Genomic DNA, 22,198 nt, shown 5'->3' with positions numbered 1-22,198 from the left:
AATAAATTTTTGGAGCAACACATTGATTTTGAGACAATGGCCTTCTAATTATGCAACAGAAAGCAAGACATTCTGGCTGTGTCTCTGGATATACAGAGCAAAAAGGAAGTAACATTTTTGTTTTTACTATTGGTGGCACTTTTTCTACTTCAGTGACTGTCAATTTTATGCGTGAAAAGTAAAAAACCGAAGTAATATGCTGAATTGTAAAAGATGATTTTTTTTCTCAGTTGACCAAGGGTAGCCTTTGGCAACATTTTCTTCATTTATATAATTCAGTGTGTTCAAGAAAGGTATCTTTTGCTAGGTAGTACTAGCATAATAAATGCTGCTTTGCAATTGAGCAATCTCTGTAGAGGTGACAATAGCTGGAATTTTTAAGAAGGCTGCTGAAGGGCATCGGGTTTAGGGCAGTGAAAATGCTAATGGTGTGTTGTATGATACTAAGATCAGTGTTGTACCCTTTCTTTTGGGGCTATTTTAAGACAAGCAGCTGCTATTTTGGCTGCTTTTCTGGCACTATCTTGACTCAATCCTGCTCAATATCGCCATCTGTAGGCAAAGGTGTGCATGTATCACACAGCCCACATCAGCCTTTCACCTCCAGAGGTGCGGACTTCTACTGCCAAAATTCTCAGCTATGGCAGGATGTCTAACTGTAAAGTCTGTTACAGTGCTGACACATTTAGAGGACATCAAGTTGTGGGATGCTAAAGTCCATGGAATAAATACATATTTTGAATCGGTTGTTGCGCTCAGCATCAGTAAATAAAAAGTAAGATTTTCTATTCAATATCTGCAGGGTTAGTGCACTCCAGATTCCTTCAGTTCAACAAGGCCATCTATCAGGACCCCAGAAGTGTGCCTTTAGTGAAGCAGCACCTGCCCTGTGGCATGAGTTCCCCTAGAGCTGTGATGACGAACCTATGGCATGCCAGAGGTGGCACACAGTGCAGTGGTGGGTTTCGGGCGGTATGCCCCAGTTCTGATACAGTACTTTGGAGGGCCCACCCTCCTGCCCGCGTTCCTGAGCTGTATTTGACCCAACCGGGCCATTTGCGCATGCACACACAGTGTACGGCGCCTGCATGATGCTCTCCCAAGCAGCTGGAGCATCGCTTGCGGTGGGTGCGCATGCATGCGCAGTGCATGTGGACATGATGGATGCCTGTCCCCATCGCAGCATACTGGTTGCGACGGGATCCGGAACCCACCACTGACAGAGCCCTCTTTGTGGGCACGCACGGAATCGCCAACTGCTCTTCTGGTTTTCGACGCCAGCCAGCTGCTCTTCACGGCTACCAGAGCAGTAGAAAACGGCCTGAAAATGGCCCAAAAATGCCCCCCAAAAGCCCAGAAAACAACCTGAAAAACAGCCAAAAAACAGGCATGCACCTGCTAGCCAGCTGATCTTCAAGTTTCCAGTGCTCCAGCACGCGCACAGGCACACACTTGCATGTGTGTTCCAGTTTGGGCACTCAGTCCTGAAAAGGTTCGCCATTCCTGCCCTAGAGATTTAAGTGGCCCCCACCCTGCCCGTGTTTCAAAGGGCCCTGAAGGCCTGGCTTTTTGCCCAGCCCTTTGGCAAGGGTGATTGAAGCCTCCTTTAGATTATGGGTTTCTTTTTTTCCTCTTTGTTCCCATCCAGTTTTGTCATTTTTACCATCTTTATTTACTTTTCTTGTTTTCTTGTTTTGTAGTGTCTTTAACAATGTGTAAATCACCTGGCATCGCCGAGAGTCAGGTAGCCTAGTCTGTACACTTATGAAATTAGGAGAAGAAGGAAGAGGAATATTTGCATGTTAAACTGAGGGCCTCGTAATGATTTCTCTGACTTAGCATGTATCAAAATATACTAGCCCAAATAGATATTTTGCAGATTAAAAAGAAATACAAAAGAACAATAATTGCATGGATCAGGTGTGGATGGGAATTAAAATATAATAAAATGCCACAAAACAAGGCAAACCCTTGAGTTTTCCAGTGTTCAAGAGACTATGGTGCAAAGAACACCTCCCCCCCCCAAAAAAAACAAGACACAGGAAGCCTGTAGGGCAGGGGGTGTCAAACTGGCGGCCCAGGGGGCAGATGCGTCACGCATAGGCCATGCCCACCCCAGCTCTGCGATAGGAAAAACGTCACAATACATCACGTAACGGCAATATGACGCTGAAAGTTTGACACCTGTGTTGTAGGGCATAGGATCATGTCTTGGATCATGTGGCCAGGGGGGGCAATTGAAGAATGGTACAGTCTCCAACATTCTTAAGCCGCTGCCCGACTACTACTCCCATTGGACAAATTATTTTAGATTTTATTTTCCTTGCAGCCCTGTTGCTTCTGCCAGTTTCTTCCCCATCACCAAATTTCATCACTTCTGCTAGTTTTGGGGGGCTTATCCAGCTGATGGACAGAGTCCTAAATCCCTTTACAAATTTCTGTGGGTTAGAAAGATGAAAGGCTATTTAAAAAATCATGAAAACTCTACAAGCAGCCTCAGACAATAAAGCCAGTTGTATTCACCTGACACTTTGCTATAGTTAATTGAGTATGGATTACTCAATTCCATTGGCACTGAACTATAAACTAACCACACTGGGTTTGCATAACATATGAAGTTTGTGGTTTGCAGCCGTTGAACGTATTAGCCAACAGTAGCGCAAGCATTCACATCTACCATTCTAGGACAATGAACCAATCGTTGATTCCCATTTTAAAAACAAGGATTGACGGCAACTAGATTTGTTTCCTGCCTTTAGCAAACCCATGGATTTCCAAACAAGAAAGAGAACAGTAATAAAGACAATCATCTTTGCATTAGCAAAGCCAACCAGAATTTTTTCTTTTGGGAAATGAATTAGCTTGCATAACCCAATGATCTGCAACCTAATTTTCCAAGCATTCTGAAGTTGGAGTAAAAATGAACATATGATATATTGTCATGTATCTTAAAGAATTTGGGTAAGAAATATCAGTGCCTTTTTTCTGGGCCAAACAATAGGTAATATTCCCTGCGTATAGTGCTTGTATCATCCAGAACTGCATCAGGATTCTTTCTATATGTTGGCAATAAGGTAGATAAAATTTTGTAAGGGAAACCATTTAATATTTTTAGTCTAGTACAATTCTTGAGGGAATATACGTAGAATAATTGCTACCGGATTGTATCAAAAACAATGAGATGAGCATGGAAAATATCAGTCATGGCAAAGACTTCTATTCAGTTCTGGAAACATGCATCAGGCCGGATAGGGGCTTTAAAAAATAACATATTAAAGGAGACAACAATCTTACTTTTTTAAAAAAACAACCTTAATTAGGCCAGAACCAATAATCTGCCTTAAGATAATGGCTGATGCAGTTTTAGACTGAATGTATCATATAGTCATGATTTATTGTAAACTGTGTTTACTGAATAAGTGAATATGTAACTTATTAAGCCATACAAGCTTGTTTGATTTCACAAAGCATATTGTTTGAATCCAGTTGCTGTGGTTTAGTCACTGTATTACGTTTAAATGTGATGTACAAACCAAGCTGAATGGTAATTTTTCTAGTGAATAACTGGAATCCTACAAGTTTCAAACATTTCCCTGCCCCTCTAATTACTTTCCTTTCATTCCTTCCCTCTTTTAGATCCACTCTCCACACTAGGAGTTATGATGAGGAAATGGAGGGTGGAATACTGTTCATTATTTGAGTAGTGTGCCTATATTTATATCTCGATTAAAACCTAAGAATTTTGTAATGCCTTGTATTGGGATGGTGTTGGGGCGACTGGGTGGAGCTGCAGTGTTTACTGGCCCAATGCCGTTCCTGACGTGTCTGTGGAGTTCATAGCAGACAATTACTCATTGCACCTAGAGAGAGAAAATAAAACTTAAAAATGAAAGCTGAAAAACAGTGAATTGCCTACAAAGATCATACAACAAGCTTTGGTTTCTGACAATTCAGCATTAATTAATACTATGTTTTAAACTTAAAAGATTGATTCCTGGATTTCACTTCCTATAAGAGTTTATAGCGAATAGAAAACCCATTTTTTTTCTAAGCAGTTCAAGATTTCTAGCCTCCCTCTTCCAAGTCAGTTTCTTCCAATATTCTTTAAGTTCAACATTTCTTCTCCTGTGCCTCAAATGGCTCTTTTAGTGAAAACTTTAAACATGCCATCATTACTGTACTGAAAACAAGAACATGGCAGTTTATATCTATGATACAAGTTGGAAGAAAAAGGAGCCTGCAATGCTTGGCGATTCTCATATAAAAGCAACATTCCACAAAGAGACTAAAAGTAAAAGAATATTTGTATTTCATAAGGATGTTCAATCATTTACATATTCTATATTTTTGATACCATTTTCAAATAGAAACAATGCAATTGGCAGTTTTATTTTTCAGTCATCTAACTTTTTGCTGTATTAAAATCATGCAGGGGTGTATTAGGTGCACCATTACAATATGCGCCATTATGAAAGGAGCTTCCGGGAATCTAAGTTTCCAACTCTTCCTTTCCCAATGGCCCGGATTCAAGCTTTCAAGGTACAAAAATAATCTCATATTAACATAAATAGTAACAAACATTTTTGTATAATTTAAATTGACTATATTTATGTAATTCTGTACATAAAAACTGCTTGCCTTCATTGCACTTAATTATATACATTTGATATTCAGTCACTCTCTTGAAGTATTACATTTGATCCTTGCCTCATTTGTTCTATACCTAGTCTTGGCTAGATAAGAGAACAAATTATATTAATGTCCATCCAATGTTGCTTTTGGTGGCAAAGAACCTATGTGCATATGACATCCTAAATGTCTTTCGAAATATGTATGGCATGATTATAAAAGACAGGCAATAAATATAAATGCTAATTGTGAAAACCGTTGCCTATGATAATTTAGAATTTTAATAATAAACATGTTCATACTGGATAATGGAAATGTAAGCTTTAGAAACTTTAGAACTACAAATCTATTCTGATTTCGCAAAGTTTATTCAGCACTAATTTATACTTCCAAGCTATCCAGAGATGAATTTTCTCAATGGTTTCCATTATCCCAGGATTCGGTCAAAGTATATTCAACATTCTTCCTTCGTTAGCAGAACTGCTGTAGTTAATGTTTTGCTTTAACTTTCCTTCTTGCATCTTTATGTTTCTTCCGACAATCCTGGAAATGTTGAAAATTTAATATAGTTATGAGAGATTTGATATTATAAAATTAATTAGCATTTCGGATTTTAGCATCTAAGGAGGGTCCATAATACAGTGAATAGCAAGTTTGGGAAAATGTGGATAGAAATCAGTTTTCTCCTCTTCCAGCAATGCCTCACAATGAATCAACAAGGGCAAAATGCAGCTTTCTTACCAGCTTGGTTTCAAAGTGGAACTAGGAGGCATACTGACAAATGAATACTACACAAAAAGTGATAGATAGAAAACAGAATGGATCTTAAGATTGTGATTTTGGTTTCCTAGGATCCTGGATCAAAAGTGAGAAACAGCCTCTGCCCCAAATATCAAGACTATCTTTAGCCACATACCTCAAGCAATATTTGGCGCCTGCTTTCCCAATCCTCTGTTTCTTCATCAAGATCTGAAGCTTTATAGAATAGCTTGGGGCCCTCTAGAAAAAGAATAAAGAAAAATGTAAGCTTTGTCAACTGCCTGCCCTGTAAACAAAAAAGAAGCAAATGATCCCTGTAAACCAAGGGCTCAAGGTCTGCCTAGATGAAACAATTGTACTTTGGTAGCTCAAGGAATTATAGTGTTTTCTATCCTGCTGTTGAGATTGCATGTTTTCATCCTCGTGGCTTCAGGGGAAAAAATTGCATACTGTATATGAAGTTCATGGACCATCAGATTTAACACATTCTGAAACCTAAGATTTTTACGAACATTTCTCTTTTACAAGATAAATGCCCTCTTCTCCGCATCCTTGTATTCCTCTCTCCCTTCAACATTTGCTTCAAAGGCTCCCCAATTCTTTGAGGCAGAGTTTAAAAACACTTGAAAGAGGTGGATAGAAAATTTTACCCTTCCAGCGCAAAAAGGCAAAAAACCATAAGGTCTGTCAGCCATAGGATGCTCCTAATATTGCACTTGATCTTTTAAAAACTGTTTTAAAAAACTGAATACTGGTGTTCTGGGCAATTGCAACCATTGTTCAGATAGAAGTTTCTTAAAACGACATCAATTTTAATAACTTTTAAGCTAAACTTCTTTAACAACTAAAATAGATAATGTTAGCCACAGCAATCTGAACTCATGTTAAAACTCCAAAAAATGTAGAAAAACTTACAGAAATTATGTATACTGAATACACAACAAACGAAACTTTGGAGATCTCTAACTTAAAATAACTTTGATGTTTACATTTTAAGAATTAATCTGAAGAATAAGCATGTTGGTAACTAAAATAATTAAGAATATGTTTTCTGATTCTTACCTTTTAATCTGTCATCATCTTGTGAGAAGAAGAAAAATCTAATATTTGAATGTAGTTCAGCTGAAGAACTGAAAAAGGAACAAGAGTATTAATTTCCAAAACAAAGACAAGCCCCCCCTCTACTTTTTCAAGCCTGAGCAATAAATTCATTTTGAGGAAGAAGCATCTCTTTTTATTTTCGGAGATGAATTAAATGAACAAACTATGTAGTGTCTCATATTTATTTGCATTAAACATCTGGACAATTTGAACTCTCAGAAATAATCAGGAAATAGTCATATTGTTTTTTTTCAAGAGTGAGACAGCAAGAGCAGAAAGTAATGCTGATTGATTGAATTTATAAGGTGGATATTTTAGCAATGTAATTCACACATTGCAAAGGATACAAGACCATGCAGAAACTGGAGCTTCCTGCCTTATTGTCCTTCTTGTGCAGTCCCATATAATCTTTGGGAAAAGCCTTGGGTATGATGGGAAATGCAATTGAAGGGGAAAATCACATTACATTACTTTAAGGCTTTCTGGCTGCTGCTAATGAAACTACAGTATACAATATAGATAAGTGGCTTCATTTTGGGGGGAAAATATTTGACAGTCGATCATCTCAGAGAATGCATAACCTGCTTCACTATGTTAAAATTTGAGTTCTAATCTAAAGTTCAATGAATACTGCAGAAGTATAATTTACCTTTCTTTGACATCTTGTACTTCAGTTGTTTCTGATTCTTCGTCTTCTGAACTACTATCTTGAAAACGGGGATCTTCTTGCCAGGAAACTCTTGAAGGTTTTAATATTTCAATTATGTACGGATCTATAAAAAAGGAAAGGAAAACAAGACCCATCCATTTTCAATATATAAAAAACATTTACAGATAGTCCTCAGCTTAAAACCATTTGCTTAACAACGTTCAAATTTATAAAAAGTGATGTACAACCTAGCTTCACATTGATGATGGTTGCACTATCCCTACGTTCACATGACCGCAATCTGTGCGTTTGGCAACCGGTTTGCATTTACAACCAGTTGTAGAGTCCTGGGATCACGTGATCATGATTTGAAAACTTCAAAGCTGATTTCCAATATTAAAAAAAAACATAAATTGGGGAAGCTGGAGTCACTTAACCACGTGATTAGCCTAACAGCCACAGTGATCCACTTAACAAGCACAGTAAAACATGGTTGTAAAATCAGGGCCTGTCCCTTGATGACTTACTTTACAACCACATCATCTTACAATAGAAACGGCATGTAGGAAGAATTCTAATACTAAAAATGCATTTTGTAAAGCAGGATAGTATTGCAAACCAAAATAATTAGTGCCTAGATTATACATATAAATTCATTTCTTAGATATTGGTCTCTAAGTGTGCAAAAGCTGGATTGGCATATTGTTGGTTATGAACAGTCAACATATTTATATCGACATGTTTATTTTTATTGTTTTATTCCTTTAATATTGATATTTTTACATTTATCATTTTTTCTGTTATATTGTTGTAAGTCACGCAATATCCCCACAATGAGATAGGTGGCAAATAAATTTAATGAATAAATAAATAATCTATTTTCTAGTTGCCTAGAAAATGCAATCATAAACCATAATAACTAAGATGTTTAGCTGAATCACATTGACAATTGACAGGTCTAAATGGAACTAAGAGTTGGTTATGACCTGGGAAGTCATTTAGTCTATCCTCTAATCAGTGCAGGATTTATAGATGAGCTTCCACTCTTACTAAAGACCATCAATGAAGAACTCATCATTTCATATGGAAGGCTGTTAGTTCTATTTCTTCTATTATTTCTTCTATTATTTCTTCCATTTTGTGCTCCCAATCAACTAGTCATATGGTTTAAATCAGTTCTCAACTTGTGGGCCATGGCACACTACCGGACCGTGTCCTATTCACAACTGGCCCATAGTAATATGAAAGGTAATAAGTAGGCACCAATGGCTTCAATCTGATACCACTGTAAAAACCATAGAAAAGCTGTTGAACACATATTTCTGATGTGTTCTGGTGTTCGTAGTCCTGGTACGTTTATAATATTTCTGGGTAATATTAAAGTTCTGTAGAAATAAAAGATAGAAGCAGTGTTTAGATATGAGCAAATATTATGGAACATTAGCAAATGTGTAATATTATGGATCATTTCCATCCATTAAGCCTAGCAACCAGGGCAGGTAGTACAGAACTGGTAATAACATGTTTCTATTCATCTCTCATCAAAATAAAACCACTCTGTTCTTTAAAGAACAGACCCACACCAATTGCGACACAGTGATCAGATCTCAAAGGGTGCTAATGCAAAAACATGTGTTTGAAATATTGAGATTACGGTTTAGAATATATAAAGATACCTTCTTTAATAGGTGATCTTGCCACTTCATCACCAAAAAAGGAAAAGGTAAAACCCCTGTTTCCTTCTTGCTCTTCAGCATTGAATTTTGGCATATCAGTTGAAGGGGTTTGTTCAGCACTATCAATTTGGTCCCAGGGTATTACTTCTGTTTTTTCATCCTGTTTTGTAGATGCAAGTGCTTCTTTTAAGTCCACTGCGACATTGTAAAATGTATCTTTAGACACCTCAGGCAGTTTCTGAGCTTCTTTTTTCTTCTTCTTTTTAGCTTTACTATTTGATGTAAATACGGATGTGTTAATTGCTAATATTTGACTGATCAAATAAATAATTTTACACAAGTAATTTGTATTATACACCAAAGAAATACAAATGTAGATACTTCCACAATCCATTTTTGTTAATGCATTCAATATATAAATCCCAGTAAAAACAATAACCTAACTTGGGTTAGTTTTTTCACATAGTAAAATACTTGCATTGGTTTATAATCCAATTCAAAAAGAGTATAACATTTAATTTCAACATCGGATGGATGACCAATGTGTCTTCTAAAAAAGGAATCCATTATTCTTCAAAGTCCTGACAATTAAGAAACATTTTTAAATTGCCAACTTTCCTCTGAAACGCCTCCAAAGTAAAGATTTTCTTCTCATTCGTTCATTCCAATTCTTAATTAAAAACTAAAATATTTTATTCATTTTCTGAATAAAATAAATATTTGACTCTAAACAGTTACAAAGTTGAAATAGTAAACTGGTCAATGAAAAGACAGCTTAGTTTTCATAATCAGCTACTGATGGAATCGTTACCTTTCTTTTTCAGTATTAACTGGCTTTTTTTCAAACATTGCATGATCTTGCCTTGTGGGGTCATAGCGTAAGGTATTCATATCTCTATAAATAAATAATATTTATATAATAACAATAAAAAGAATTAAGCATCCTTAAGTAAATTTAGGTACCACTAAAAATTCCACGGCATAAAATTTTTCATTCTATGACAACAATTCTAAGCATGTCGAGGAACAAACTATATATAAATCAACAAAATGTCAAATAATTTTGAAAAAAAACTTACATAAGTCTACATTTCTACTTAGAAGTAATCCCATTGAGTTGAATGGACAAAAATGGGTTTATGATTGTAGTCTTAATTAACAATGTTATGCTATCTTTGTTCACAATCAGTTATACATGTATTTTTTTAATAAGCGTCAAGAAATAATTAGCTTCCACATGGGGTTATATTATGAGAAAGGATTTTCAATTATTTCATTATTCATGCCAATGTTTCTATGCTTCCCTATTTCAGAAAGGACTTGGTATGGTTTAACAGTATAAAATATTACAGTATTAAAATAATAAATAACTTCAAATCAGAGTTAAATGCTTTATATTTCATCTTAGGTCCATAGTTTCAGTATCTCTCAAAGCTTGCCTGCAATGCTATATTAATTAGTGCTTAACTTCGGGGAGTACTATGGAAATAATAACTTATCTGGCCTTAGTTATTCTACTAAAGTATTTTTATACCTGAATTTTTGGCCTTTTGCAGCTAGCTTCCTGCGTTTGAGAGGGTCTATATCAATATGTAGAAGGTTTTTCAAGATCTCAAGATTCTTCTCCTTTTCTAAAGAAAGTTCCTTTTCTTCCTCTGTTACCGATTTCTTTGATTCCTCTGACAGGGAAAAAAATGGAACAGAGTTAGTTACTGAATTCACAGAACTGATATCAATTGCACTCATCCGTTACATCAAATTGTATATTATTTTAACACATGACTCAATATTAGCTCAAAGGTTGTGCAGGACAGAACACATGAGTACTTGGATTAAAGACCAAAAAATTGTAGCTGTATGTTAAAAGATTTTAGTGCTTGAATATTATAGTATTGGGTTGGTAATTTTAGGTATTTTTTAAAATATCTCACTGGTTTCAATGTTATTCCTGAAATAGTTATAAATATTATTGCTGTTATTTATATTGATCTAGGACCAAAACAACAATTAGAATGTGATCACCTTGAACCAAACTAAACTTGAAGGATTACTTATTAAGATGCAGGATGGACTGACACTGATTTGCAACCAAATTTGTGCAAATTGAGGCTTGCTTATAAGACCAACTTAATAGATTCAGTCACTGCCCAGGCTTAAACACACTAGCTGTGTTAGGACAACGTACATCATTATGAATCTGGATGAAAATGAGATTCAGACAGAAATAGCTCCAAATATGTCTATGTTAATTAAACTATATTTTATTGTCCAAAAGTATTTTCTTTTAAGATTAGCTACAACTTCCCCATTATCTATGCTTAAGAAAAGAGAATGAATGCATGGAAATCTGATTCTCACTGCAACTATTTTGTACAATGAAGAAATCAAATTTAGTTACATTCAGACAAATTTCCCCCCTCTGTATATATTTTCTTCATACTTTGGTTAGGTTTAATTTAAGATGCTTATTTCTATTTTTTCAGGTCAAAGGATAGGTCCTCAATAATCACTATCCACTGTCTACATATCATTATTACTAAGGTTATTAGATTTTTATCCCACCTATTTATTATATATATAGGACAACTCAAGGTAGTAAACATACCTAATACCTTTACTTCCTCCTATTTTCCACAATAATGACCCTGTAAAGTAGGTTGGGCTGAGAGAGAGTAATTGGCTCAAAGTCACACAGCTGGCTTTCATGCCTAAAACAGGACTAGAATTCACTATATCCTGGTTTCTAGGTCCGGAACTTAACTATTGGCTTTCCAGAGAGATTGTACTATCTCTAGGCCAATAGTAATGCATTACAGAAGGTATAGCCCCAAAACAACTAGAAGATCTCAGGTCATCTTCTAAAATAATTCATAGCCAAATATAATTAAAACACATATCTATGTTCAAACATTTTTCATCATTACCAGTTTACAGTGGAAGAAGTTTCGAAGAGATTCTGTGAAATACCTTTTTATATTTTGAGTTTGACCCTGTTAAGTACAAAGTATAAAAAATGTATATGTAAATATACTAATATACTTAGGTGTTTTTCCCTTTTCAAGGGAAACATATGTTACTCCTCTTTCCACTGTATACCTTAAGTTAGTGTAAAATGTTTTTGAAGGACCATTTGATCCATGCAGAGGAATTACTGCAAAGTAAATATTCAAAGGAATTATATAAAAAGAAGTTTATTGTAACGAAGTCTTGCAAGCATTCTACTAGCTATCAACAGAATGCTGTATATCTTACCTTCCTGGTCACTATCACTTTCAAGGAAACGAGTATCCATACGAAATCTTTCATCTGTGCCAAAATGTGACTGTAAATGCATAAGCTGCAACAAGAAAGAGTAACAGAGGGATTACATTCTTCATTGCAATTAATTTTTTCAGAACAGATTTTTTTTTCTAGAATAGCTATCTTTGTAACGTGTTTTTATTAGTTTTGCTCTTGAATTTTCCTTGGTAAACCAAAGTCATAAGCATAAACATTTTTTAATCCTTGTGAACTTCTTTCAGGTTTGCCCCTTTTCATGTTTCTCCTTTATTTCTTATCTGTGGATATTCTCAATCATCCAGGTCATGGTTGTCCCAAAGTTGCTTTTCCAAAAGCTGAACTTTCTTGTTTTTTTTTTCCTTGAAAATGTTTATCATCCAAGAAGTTTCTTTAGTTCTGGAACTGAGGAAGTGAACTGAAGACACTTCTTGGGCGAGAAGCCAAATGTTTTCAAGAAGAAGAAAGTCCAGTTGCCTTTTGAAAAGCAACTTTGGGACATTCTTTACTTGGTGATACCATATTTTTTGGAAGAAATAAAGAGAAACCAGGGGACACAAAATTGTTCATTATAGAGAAAGACTGGCTTATAGGAAAATGCTTACATGACGCAAGACAAAAACTGATGAAATGAACATGAGACAGAAGCATGTGACTTCCCAGGTGCTTACATGCTGGATAAAATTGCTGGAAACTGTACACAATATTAGGAACACTTTGAGAGCCACAATTCCCCCTGCCTGGCTTAAACACCAAAATATATGGCTGTGTAAGTCTTCCACATGAAGATAAATTATTCCAGAATTATAAGAAGCCCTGAAAATAATACACTAAAATAAGCGTACCAACCTTCTCTCCAGCTTTTCCCTCAAACTGAGGTTTGATTTTGAACCGATCATTTTCGTCAACTGCAGTGTCTGATTCTTCGTCACTGCTCTCAAACAGCTTCCCGGAAATTTTGGGGGCGAATTCCTTGGGCACAGAAATGAACACGCATTTCATTTCAACAAACTCATTCTTGGGGTAACCCCAAATGTTTTCAGCAAGTACACCACCAGCTATAGCAAGATAAGAGGTGACGAAAGTATTCTCCCCACCCCTCAAAATCTCTCTTCTTCCTCCCTTAACCATGGTCCAAGCCATTCTCTTCCACCATAAATAGGATGGTTATGGTTGAGATAGATGGTACCTGCTTGTCACCTAAACCTTTTGCTGAAACGACCATTTTAAAAGAAAAACTCAAATAATTTCCGATTTAATGGAATCTTGCAGAATTTCTTCACCCCAACTTGGGAGAACAGGCTTGTTGTTAAACAGTGTTACTATTTTAACAACAGTGTAGCAGAGCAGCGTAGCAGTGCTACATTTTGTTAAGTATCTTAATTAAGTTATTTTATACTTATTTGTGTCTTTGGTAACTCAGCCTCTGCTCTTCTATACAATCTGTGTTAATTGTTAAACTTATTTATTTTCTTCCTCCCCTTTCTTTTTAAGTGTTCTGACTATATCTTTGGAGGCAATTATAATTTAAAATTAGTGGATATGTGAATTCTTTTCTTCAACCACTAGCTACAGAAAATCTTTGTGGAGACGTAAAGATAATCTCTAAGGATAGAATAAATTCCCTTCTAGTTTGCTCACCTTTACTGGGATCTTTCCAGAAGATTCTTCTTCAGCATGCTCTTGTACTTCATTTTCATTATCTGAATCAAACACGATGTGCTTCTGTTTATTTGTTGACTGAATTTGCTAAAATTACAGTAACAGTTAACTAAGAATTATTAGGAACATAGATGATATAAAATCAAAGAGGGAAAAGAAACATGCAATAATGAAGGGGTCTTGTGGCATCTTATAAAATTGACAATAATAATATTTTTGTGTGGATCAGACTCAAATTCATTAGATTCATACATACATTTTTATCATTCTATTCCCTTTGGAAGCAACATTATAAGTGTAGAAGCAGAATAAGAAATAGTAGGACAAAAAAACTTAAAGGTACAGGATAAGAAAAGAACATACAGTTAAATTTACTTTATATCAAAATTATTCACCTCTCCATGCTTATCTTAGTTTCTATCAAAATCAGTTTTATATATAGAATTTTTTTTCTTTAGATTTCTTTCCAAAGAGCTCATTAATGCCATACAACCACAAATTTCACCAATCTTCACCATCCTATCACACATCCTTCATACATTTCATTTACGATTCAATCTTCATTCGTTCTTTCTTTCTAAATCTCAACTAAGCAATCTCAATGTCTTTCATATAAGTCACTCTCTTTCCTATTCAGTTTTGCATCAACTCTCACTTCCAGAGAGATGAGAAGTGTCTTGCAACTGAATGATTTGCTAAGAATAAAGGAACCACAAATGAACCTTTTCCTATCTGTGCTGATCGATAGATGGAAATAGTTACGTGCAATTTATCTTCGCTTTGGTGCTCTCCAAAGGCTGCAACTTTGTTCAATCTCATTTATTTTCTAACAAATGTGCTTATTGAAGCAATATTTATGTATTTTACTTACTGCTTGTTTACTGTTAAAATTCAGGTTATGATGAACTACGAGAATTATTCCACGTCAATATAATTAATAAATAATTAAAAATAGTGCTGTATGTTTAAGTTCCAACTGATGTAAGTACTATACAATTCCTCCCAGCATTAGTCAAATGAAATAAATAAGCCAAATGAAACAAAATTACCTGGCTGGTCAAAGCTCCTTGAATAATTATTTTCTGGAGCTCCAATTCTTTCTGCCTCTCTTGTATTGCTGCCAATCTTCTCTCATTGTCCTGCAGTTGAATTCCCATGTTGTCTGATTTCTTTGTTTTTCTGGGAGAAGCTGAGTGGCTGCCTTCATTTTTTGGAGAGCCATTTAAATCTTTATTCTGTGTAAGACTGGAAGTTGTTGGTCCCTTGGAAACAGACTCCCCACGTTTGGAGGGTTCACTTTCAGATATAATACTTACCTTGTGGCTTATTTTCGCTGCCTTGCGGTGGTGAGAATGCTCACTTGGGTTTCCAGAAAAACCTCCTTTGGCAATGTCCAAATCCAAGTCTTTCGAGGACAATGGTTTGGAGTTAAGTTTCTTACTGGCAGAACTTGAATATTTTACTTCTGTAACACTTTTCAGAGACTCCACTTCGAGTTCAAAAGAAGAGTGTTTCTTTTCATTCACATTTACATTCAACTCGCTCTCAGGCAGCACTCCAATCAGTGACCCCAGTCCCTTGAAAGGTTGAATATTCACTTTTCCCTCTTTTCGTTTTAAATCATCTTTGTCACATTTCTCTTCTTTTAAAATGTCAGCAAGTATTTCTTCAGGGCAAATACATTTTTTGGAAGTGGTGGGAATCGTGGGGGTCTCTGGGGCAATACCAGTTTTACTACCTAAACAGCGATGACCTTGGGGTTGAATGGTCTTTTGAATTATTTCATTCTCTTTCTCCGAATCTTCACTACTTTCACCAGCTAAATTCTCTAAATCTTCTAAGGTAAGATCTAATCGGAAGCCACTATGCATCATGGATTCATAATCGTCATCCCCTTCAGACTCACTTGTGTCTGAACACGGATCTGAGTTTTCCTCACTCTCAGATCTGCCTCTGTTGAGAACAGTTTGTGCATCTGATCGTTTTTTGGTCTCTGCTCTTTTTTCTCCTCCCGCTTTGGACCCTTTTGAACCAGAAGATGGAGGCCTTGCAACCCGGATGGTTTTTTGGAGCTGGCCATCATCCTGCTCTTCTGTTTCTTTAGAGCTCTCTAGAGATTCATTTCTCTCTTTTTCATCAGATAATTTAGTCACAGCTATAATTTCATCAGTGTCAGCTGAATCATACTCAGATTCATTTTCCGCAGGCCTTATTAATCCATTGCAAGCTTGGGCTATATGTGCGTTTGCTTTCTGTAGAGACCAATGAGTACTGTATTTCAGCTTAAAGTCATCACCAACCACCTCCATATTATCCTCAGGCGCAATATTAGAATTGCCTTTGTGCTTTTTTCTCTCGCTTGCTTCAATTGCTCTGATTTCTTCTTCTGAATCTATATCATCATAACGCAGGTTTTTTATATGCCTAGAACCTATGGTTCCAGCTTTAAGCTTTGGACCTGAAGTGTGCTGATTAGGTTGCTTCTTGGAGTTAGAGGTGCGGTTCTGAATTAGTTTTGCAGGGACGACATTTGCTGGGTTTGATTCGACTTTGCTTAGGCTGTCACTGATTTGTATTTTCATTTTCTTTTTTGGTGGCTTCTTAGCTTCAGGGAATTGTCCTTGCCGTTTCTTGCTCATAATACTGTCAGCTTCTTGCAGATGCCAAGTGAGCTGCGAAATGGGAACTGCATCTATAGGTTCTTGATCTAGTTTTTTAAGGTTCTGGCAATATTTGGAAGGGTCATATTTTATTATGTTAGTTTTTGCATTAAGGAACATAAATACCATTGTACAAGTAAAAGTTCAGACACTCTAGAGAGGTTTAAAAATAAATAAAAGGCAGAGCATTTTTAAAAATGAAATCCTATAGAGGTAGTGCTCCACTTACAAGTTTATTTAGTGACCACTCAAAGTTACAACGGCACTGAAAAATATAATTTGACATTTCTCACACTTACCACTGTTGCAGCATCCCCATGTCACATGGTCAACATTCAAAATGCTTGGCAATTGGCTCATATTTATGATTGCAGTGTCCTAGGATCATGTGATCTTCTTTTGTGACCTTGTGACAAGCAAAATCAACAGGGAACCAGATCCACTCAACCATACTACTAACTTAACAACTGCAGTGATTCACTTAACTGTGGCTCAATGTTTTGAATGCAGATCATTACAAATGTTAATAGAGCACAAAGATAACCCATCTTAGTCTGTCATAAGTAACTTTTTTAAAAGTTGAAAAATGTTCAGCATGAAAATGCGAGAATTACCTTTCAGTCAGTGAAAAACAATAAGATATCAAATCTGATGGTTTCAAAAACAGAAGATGTGTGATCAATCCAGAAAAGAGAGGACTAAGGAGCTTATGACATAGGGTGGAAAGGAGAAGGAAATGCCAGAATTTCTGAGTACTGCTTCTATCTACAGGACGTGTTCTTGAATCATTGCAGCTGATGGCATTCTTTCATATGACCTCCTATTTTCTTCAAGAAATATTACTTTATAGTTTGACAGAGCTATTAATGTCTTTTCATACATTTCTATTGTCACTCAACAGATATTTCAACTGATTATATTTGTCTGGCGCTTTTTTTTTACATGGGCAGCAAGATAGCGCTCCTGAAATACTATTATTTAGAGAATATTAGGAATTGGGGTAGTAAAATCTTGCAGAAAAGGATATTTTGCTTTTGTGTTGATCTTTCAGATGAAGAATAGGTAAAACTCTGCCAAATTTACTAACCACCCAGTCCTATTAAAAGAAATAAAATAAGTATTATTTTGGGGGATGTTTGCAATAAACGTTTACAAAACTGTTTGCAAACAACTTTCAAAGTTTGCAATAACATTTGCAAAACAACTTTACAAAAAAAAAGCTGTTTAAGCAATGTAGCAATTTTAAATAAAATTTTTTTTAGCTAAGCAATACAATTTTGAATTTAGACCATTAGTGTGGAGGAACAATATACTACATTTCTTTCCTTTACATTTACCATACCTTATGATTTGGTATTTCTGTTCCTGGCACTGCTTTCACATGGAAGTCTACAACTCCAGATTTCTTCAGAGATTTTTGAATATCTGTCATACCATTATAATCTGTTTTTTCCTTCGTTGCAACTGCCTCTTGCCGCTCCCGTGCTAGTCTGCATCACAGAACATGATTGTAATTTAGTGCTAATTAAACAGAGTGAGAAAGCAAAAAAAAAAAAGTGAAAAATTCTTTCATATTTCCATAGGGGCCTACTGGCTGATATCTGTGCGATATGTGAAAATTATCAAAAGGTTTTGTCTTCCATAATTGTAAGAATAAGAGCTGTATCAATTCACAACAAAGCTCACTCCCATCCTGCAATCCCCTAAATGAGGTTGCTAAAAATAAAATAGATTTCTTTGGGATCAAAGTGCAAGTTCAATTCCACAATTAGAACGGAGAAATATTTTCTCAATTCTCTATTCATATTATATGATTTCCACTTTATTTTGCAACTCTTCTCTCTATTGTAATCTTATAAGCTTCATTTCATGCAAATTCCTTCCTTCCACACAAATGAATGGACAGACCAACTGCCAGGTTTTACCCAGCCTAGTGGTTCTATTTAGGCAAGTTCATAAGTAACCCCAGAATTTCTGATATTAAAATCAGAGAATTTCAGCAACTGCCGTGTTTCACAAACAGGTTCTACAGATAGCAATAATATTCCAAATTGATCATCTTCTTCTCTTTCTCATTCTGTATAACAGGCTCAACTTTGAATCAGTCCTTTATTTTTGCAGCAGTCAGATTTGCTATCATGTTTTCACTGCCAGTGTCAGAAGTAGCTCTCGCATTAAAGATCTCCATTAAATATGTTGCTCATACTGCATTCACTATCTTTTTCTAATGTTTTCTTAAAAACCATTGTAAAATCTAACACCACACTGAGCACTTTAACCAGACAAGTCTCCTCTTCCATTCTTCAGTTCTCCATGATCCCTCCAAATCTGTTTCAAAGAATTGAGGGAGACTCAATACTAGAATGTGAGATAAATGTAGGATTACTGGGACTAAGTGCTTCCATCCTGTTTCCTGCCACTAATGGAAACGTACAATTGGATTCTGCCTGAATAAAATTATATCTTTCTGTGAAAAATCTTTATTTGCTCACATGTATGCAAAACTCAATGGTTTTCACCAGAAGCTGTATACAATATGCTAAGTACTACCTGTGTAAGAAGCTCTCTTTTGCTAATTCGATTTGCAGTGTCCCACCTTTCCATTTCGTCTTATTTAAAACTGATATACCTTTAAAGACAAAAAAGATCAAGTGGTTATTCTGCTCATTCTTAAAACATTATAAGCCACAAATTCTGGGATGCCTCAAAGAGAAGAACAAGGACCAGTGTGGTAGAGCAGTCATTTGGGAAATATGGTGCTAGATTCAATCTCATGGGAAATTTTCTCATTTGGAGAATGGGGAAAAAAAAATGCCTAGCATGATAAGAAGAAAATATTTCATATTTTGAAGGACAACTGCTTAAGCATACTTGGAAAGCTGATATCCATAAAGGAGTAGGGTGGAACATGACCACATAAGGAGATAGGAGATATTCAGTTAAATATTGGAGATGTTGCGGCAAACAGTGTGTTAGAACAATGGTCCCCAACTTTTGTGGCTTAGTGACCCAGTGGAGGGGAGAGGGGAGGGGAATCTGGCTGTGCAGGTGGCGGGCTGGTGTGCACGGATATGCACATGCAGTTTGACTTGTGCAAGTTGAACTGCGTGCGCATCTGCAGGCACATCGTCCCACTGTTTGTTCAAGTCAATCTGCACATACATCCGTGCATGTGTGCAGGCCCACCATCTGCATGGCATGTTGTGAACAGGCCACAGCTCAAAGGTTGGAGACCTTTGTGTTAAAGGGTTATTTGAAAGATATGTGCATGGTACTCTCTTGCCCTTATCAACAGGATGCACATAAACAGAGAAATGTTTAAGGTAACTTGCACTAAAACTAAAGATAAATAACCTATTGATTAAGAGTTCCACAATATAACTAAAAAAATGGTTGTGAACTTCATCAGACTTTTCACGTCCACAGATTTTAGTATGATTAACAAGTTTTGGTTCTTTCATTCAGAAGAACCAAAAACAACATTCACAGTTTGTATACTTACATTTTTTAAGTTCTTTTTCTGAAAGGAGGATGTTAAGGTATGCAAATGTCTTGGTAGGATTCCCTGTTTAAAAATAACAATCTGATTATTCAAAAAAGAAAAAAAAACTGATTTTCAAATTGTTTAAAATAAAGAAGTGATCATTGCCAAAAGTAAAACAGAAATAAGTAACAGCAGAATTAAGTATATATTTTCTTAGCAGTATATCTGATCAATAGAGCTTATATCTGACTGCCTAGGGCTGCCATTACAAAGTGGATGAAATTATTTTTAAGCAATTTTAAAATATTACCATGCTCATCCTTCCGGCTAATGATTTCAGTTTCTGTAACATTTCCAAACTTGCTAAATCTTTCATATAGTTCATCTTCAGAAACTGAATGACCAAGTCCTCCAATGTATAGTCGTCTTGCGAATGAGATTTGTTCCATAGTCAAAAATTCAACAAATGTCCAAGGTACTGTCCTTTCAGCTACAACTTCTCTGTAAAATGAAAAGTGCATAGCAACAACAAAATATTTTGAACAATATTAAGAATTACTGTGGTACACAATATCTTCAGGGCAATCCAGTTCATAAAGTTTTGTAAGGTCTTCAGTTTAATATTTGTTTTATGATAATTTTCTATCCTTTGACTATCTGTTAACAATTAGTATGTACTCTGTGTTATAAACAACTTATTGATGATGTAGCCCTGTTATATCACTTTTGCACTACATTAACCATATATTAACCACAATTCAATGATATACATATAAACAGAAAGAATTACAAACAAAATGCCAACTTGTCCATTGCTCCTATGTGTGACCAGGAAGAGAAAAAAATCTATTTAACGTTCAATATTGCTTTAAGAGATTTCATTTACTGTTATGAATGAACTATAGGTTTTGGAACTTAAGTTAAAATAACGGAAAGAAAAATAGCAAAGAGGAGACAGCCACAATTCAAGTTAAGAAGAGATAGGCTGGGGCAGTAAAAAAAGTTTCTGATGATCATTCACATAGTATAAATAAATTGATTCTTTTTAATATAAATTTTAATACAAATATTATTTTAATGTTTTATCGTGTTGCTTTTATTTGGTGGTAAGGCACCTAGAGTTGCCTTTACACAAGATGGACAGCATTTGGAGTTATAAATAAATACAATAAAAAGCATCCTAGTATTGAAGCAGAATTCTAAACAGAGTAATTAGCTCAACCTATTCAAATCTTCAACAGTTTAAAATTTTAGCAGAAGTCATGGATGAGGGGTCCTTGGTGCTCTTTGAGCTTGCTTATTTTCTTGCGGAGGTTTCATTACCCAAAGTAGGTAACATTAGCAGCACTGGTGATGTTACCTAGTTAGTTAATAAAATGTCTGCAAGAAAACAAGCAAGCTCAGAGAGCACCAAAGACTGCTCATTTAGAATAGAATAGAATAGATATAGAATTCTTTATTGGCCAAGTCTTTGGTGTATATGTTCTCAGTGTACATAAAGAAAAAATAAAATACATTACTCAAGAATAAAAAGATACAGCACTTAGTGATAGTCAAGGTTACCAATAAGCTATCAAATCGTATTAGGAAATAAATAAAAACAATATAAATTAAAAGATACAAGCAATATGGTTATAGTAATAAGTTGGAAGAGATAGATACTAGTAAGGAAGAGAAGAATAATAGTAATACAGTCTTAGTAAATTATTTGACAGTGTTGTGGGAATTAGTTGTTAAGCAGAGTGATGGCATGGGGGGGGGCATTTGGGGGGGGGATTTCAACTCTGAGCTACAAATATTCTCCTTCAGAAGTCATCAACCCTGCTGTGAAGCTTATCTTTTCAAAACTGAGCCCTTCTTGTTTTAAAATCGTCGGAATGTCCGCAACCTCAACCAGACAGAAGCGTGCTGATGCTGCCTTTATAAGCTGGGACGACCCCGATCGGGCTATTTAAAAGCCTCACCTTTTAAATTTAAAACTCTGAAAGTGATCTACCTGCCTTGGACTACCACATCCGAGCTGTAAAGATCCGCACGGCTTTGAAGTGGCAACACAGAAGAGAAATAGGGCACCCTCTCGCTGCCGCCATCTAGCGGTCGCCGGGATTTATGCATTTCAGATCTGCTAACCTTGCTTTGTATTGGGGAGCGATGTCCGAACACCACGACGGAAACTGGGCACCAACCCTCACTGTAACTCACCACTAAACGCATCGGATTTAGTCGCGGGGGAAAAATCCAGTCACCGCGATCCCGCACTTCGAGATCTGCCCCTTCGCCACCCAACACGGCGCCCAGCGTG

At 35.9% G+C, this 22,198-nt stretch overlaps 1 protein-coding gene across 4 annotated transcripts; it reads right to left on the bottom strand.

Annotated features, from left to right (window-relative positions):
• Positions 1-4,286: 4,286 nt before the first annotated feature.
• Positions 4,287-22,193, bottom strand: NOL8 (nucleolar protein 8). Of its 4 annotated transcripts, none has more exons than XM_081934897.1 (17): positions 22,099-22,193; positions 20,207-20,397; positions 19,915-19,977; positions 18,963-19,041; positions 17,755-17,902; positions 17,440-17,508; positions 14,802-16,508; positions 13,732-13,839; positions 12,940-13,062; positions 12,067-12,151; positions 10,349-10,493; positions 9,626-9,709; positions 8,815-9,089; positions 7,139-7,262; positions 6,451-6,518; positions 5,546-5,628; positions 4,287-5,172 (listed from the first exon to the last, which is right to left on the bottom strand). In XM_081934897.1, the coding sequence occupies exons 2-17, from the start codon at positions 20,343-20,345 to the stop codon at positions 5,119-5,121; spliced, it is 3,354 nt and encodes a 1,117-aa protein (XP_081791023.1). In that variant the 5' UTR covers positions 20,346-20,397; positions 22,099-22,193; the 3' UTR covers positions 4,287-5,118. The 4 variants fall into 4 exon arrangements, with proteins under 4 accessions (XP_081791023.1, XP_081791022.1, XP_081791025.1 ...); XM_081934896.1 differs by having other exon boundaries at positions 22,027-22,176; XM_081934899.1 differs by having other exon boundaries at positions 8,815-9,086; positions 22,027-22,175.
• Positions 22,194-22,198: the final 5 nt, after the last annotated feature.

This window comes from Natrix helvetica, assembly GCF_964273705.1.
Source record: "Natrix helvetica genome assembly, chromosome: 1".
NCBI lineage: Eukaryota > Metazoa > Chordata > Lepidosauria > Squamata > Natricidae > Natrix > Natrix helvetica.
The sequence above is the reverse complement of the archived record's forward strand: the minus strand, read 5'-3'. Positions and strand labels throughout refer to the sequence as shown.

Excerpts from the sequence above, each read along its gene's own strand:
- NOL8 (XM_081934897.1), bottom strand. The coding sequence starts at position 20,345 with ATGGAACAAATCTCATTCGCAAGACGACTATACATTGGAGGACTTGGT. Across the intron at positions 17,509-17,754 it reads CAGAAATACCAAATCATAAG|GACTGGGTGGTTAGTAAATT; the intron begins GTATGGTAAATG and ends TTCTTTTAATAG. Across the intron at positions 5,173-5,545 it reads GGCGCCAAATATTGCTTGAG|GATTGTCGGAAGAAACATAA; the intron begins GTATGTGGCTAA and ends CAACATTTCCAG.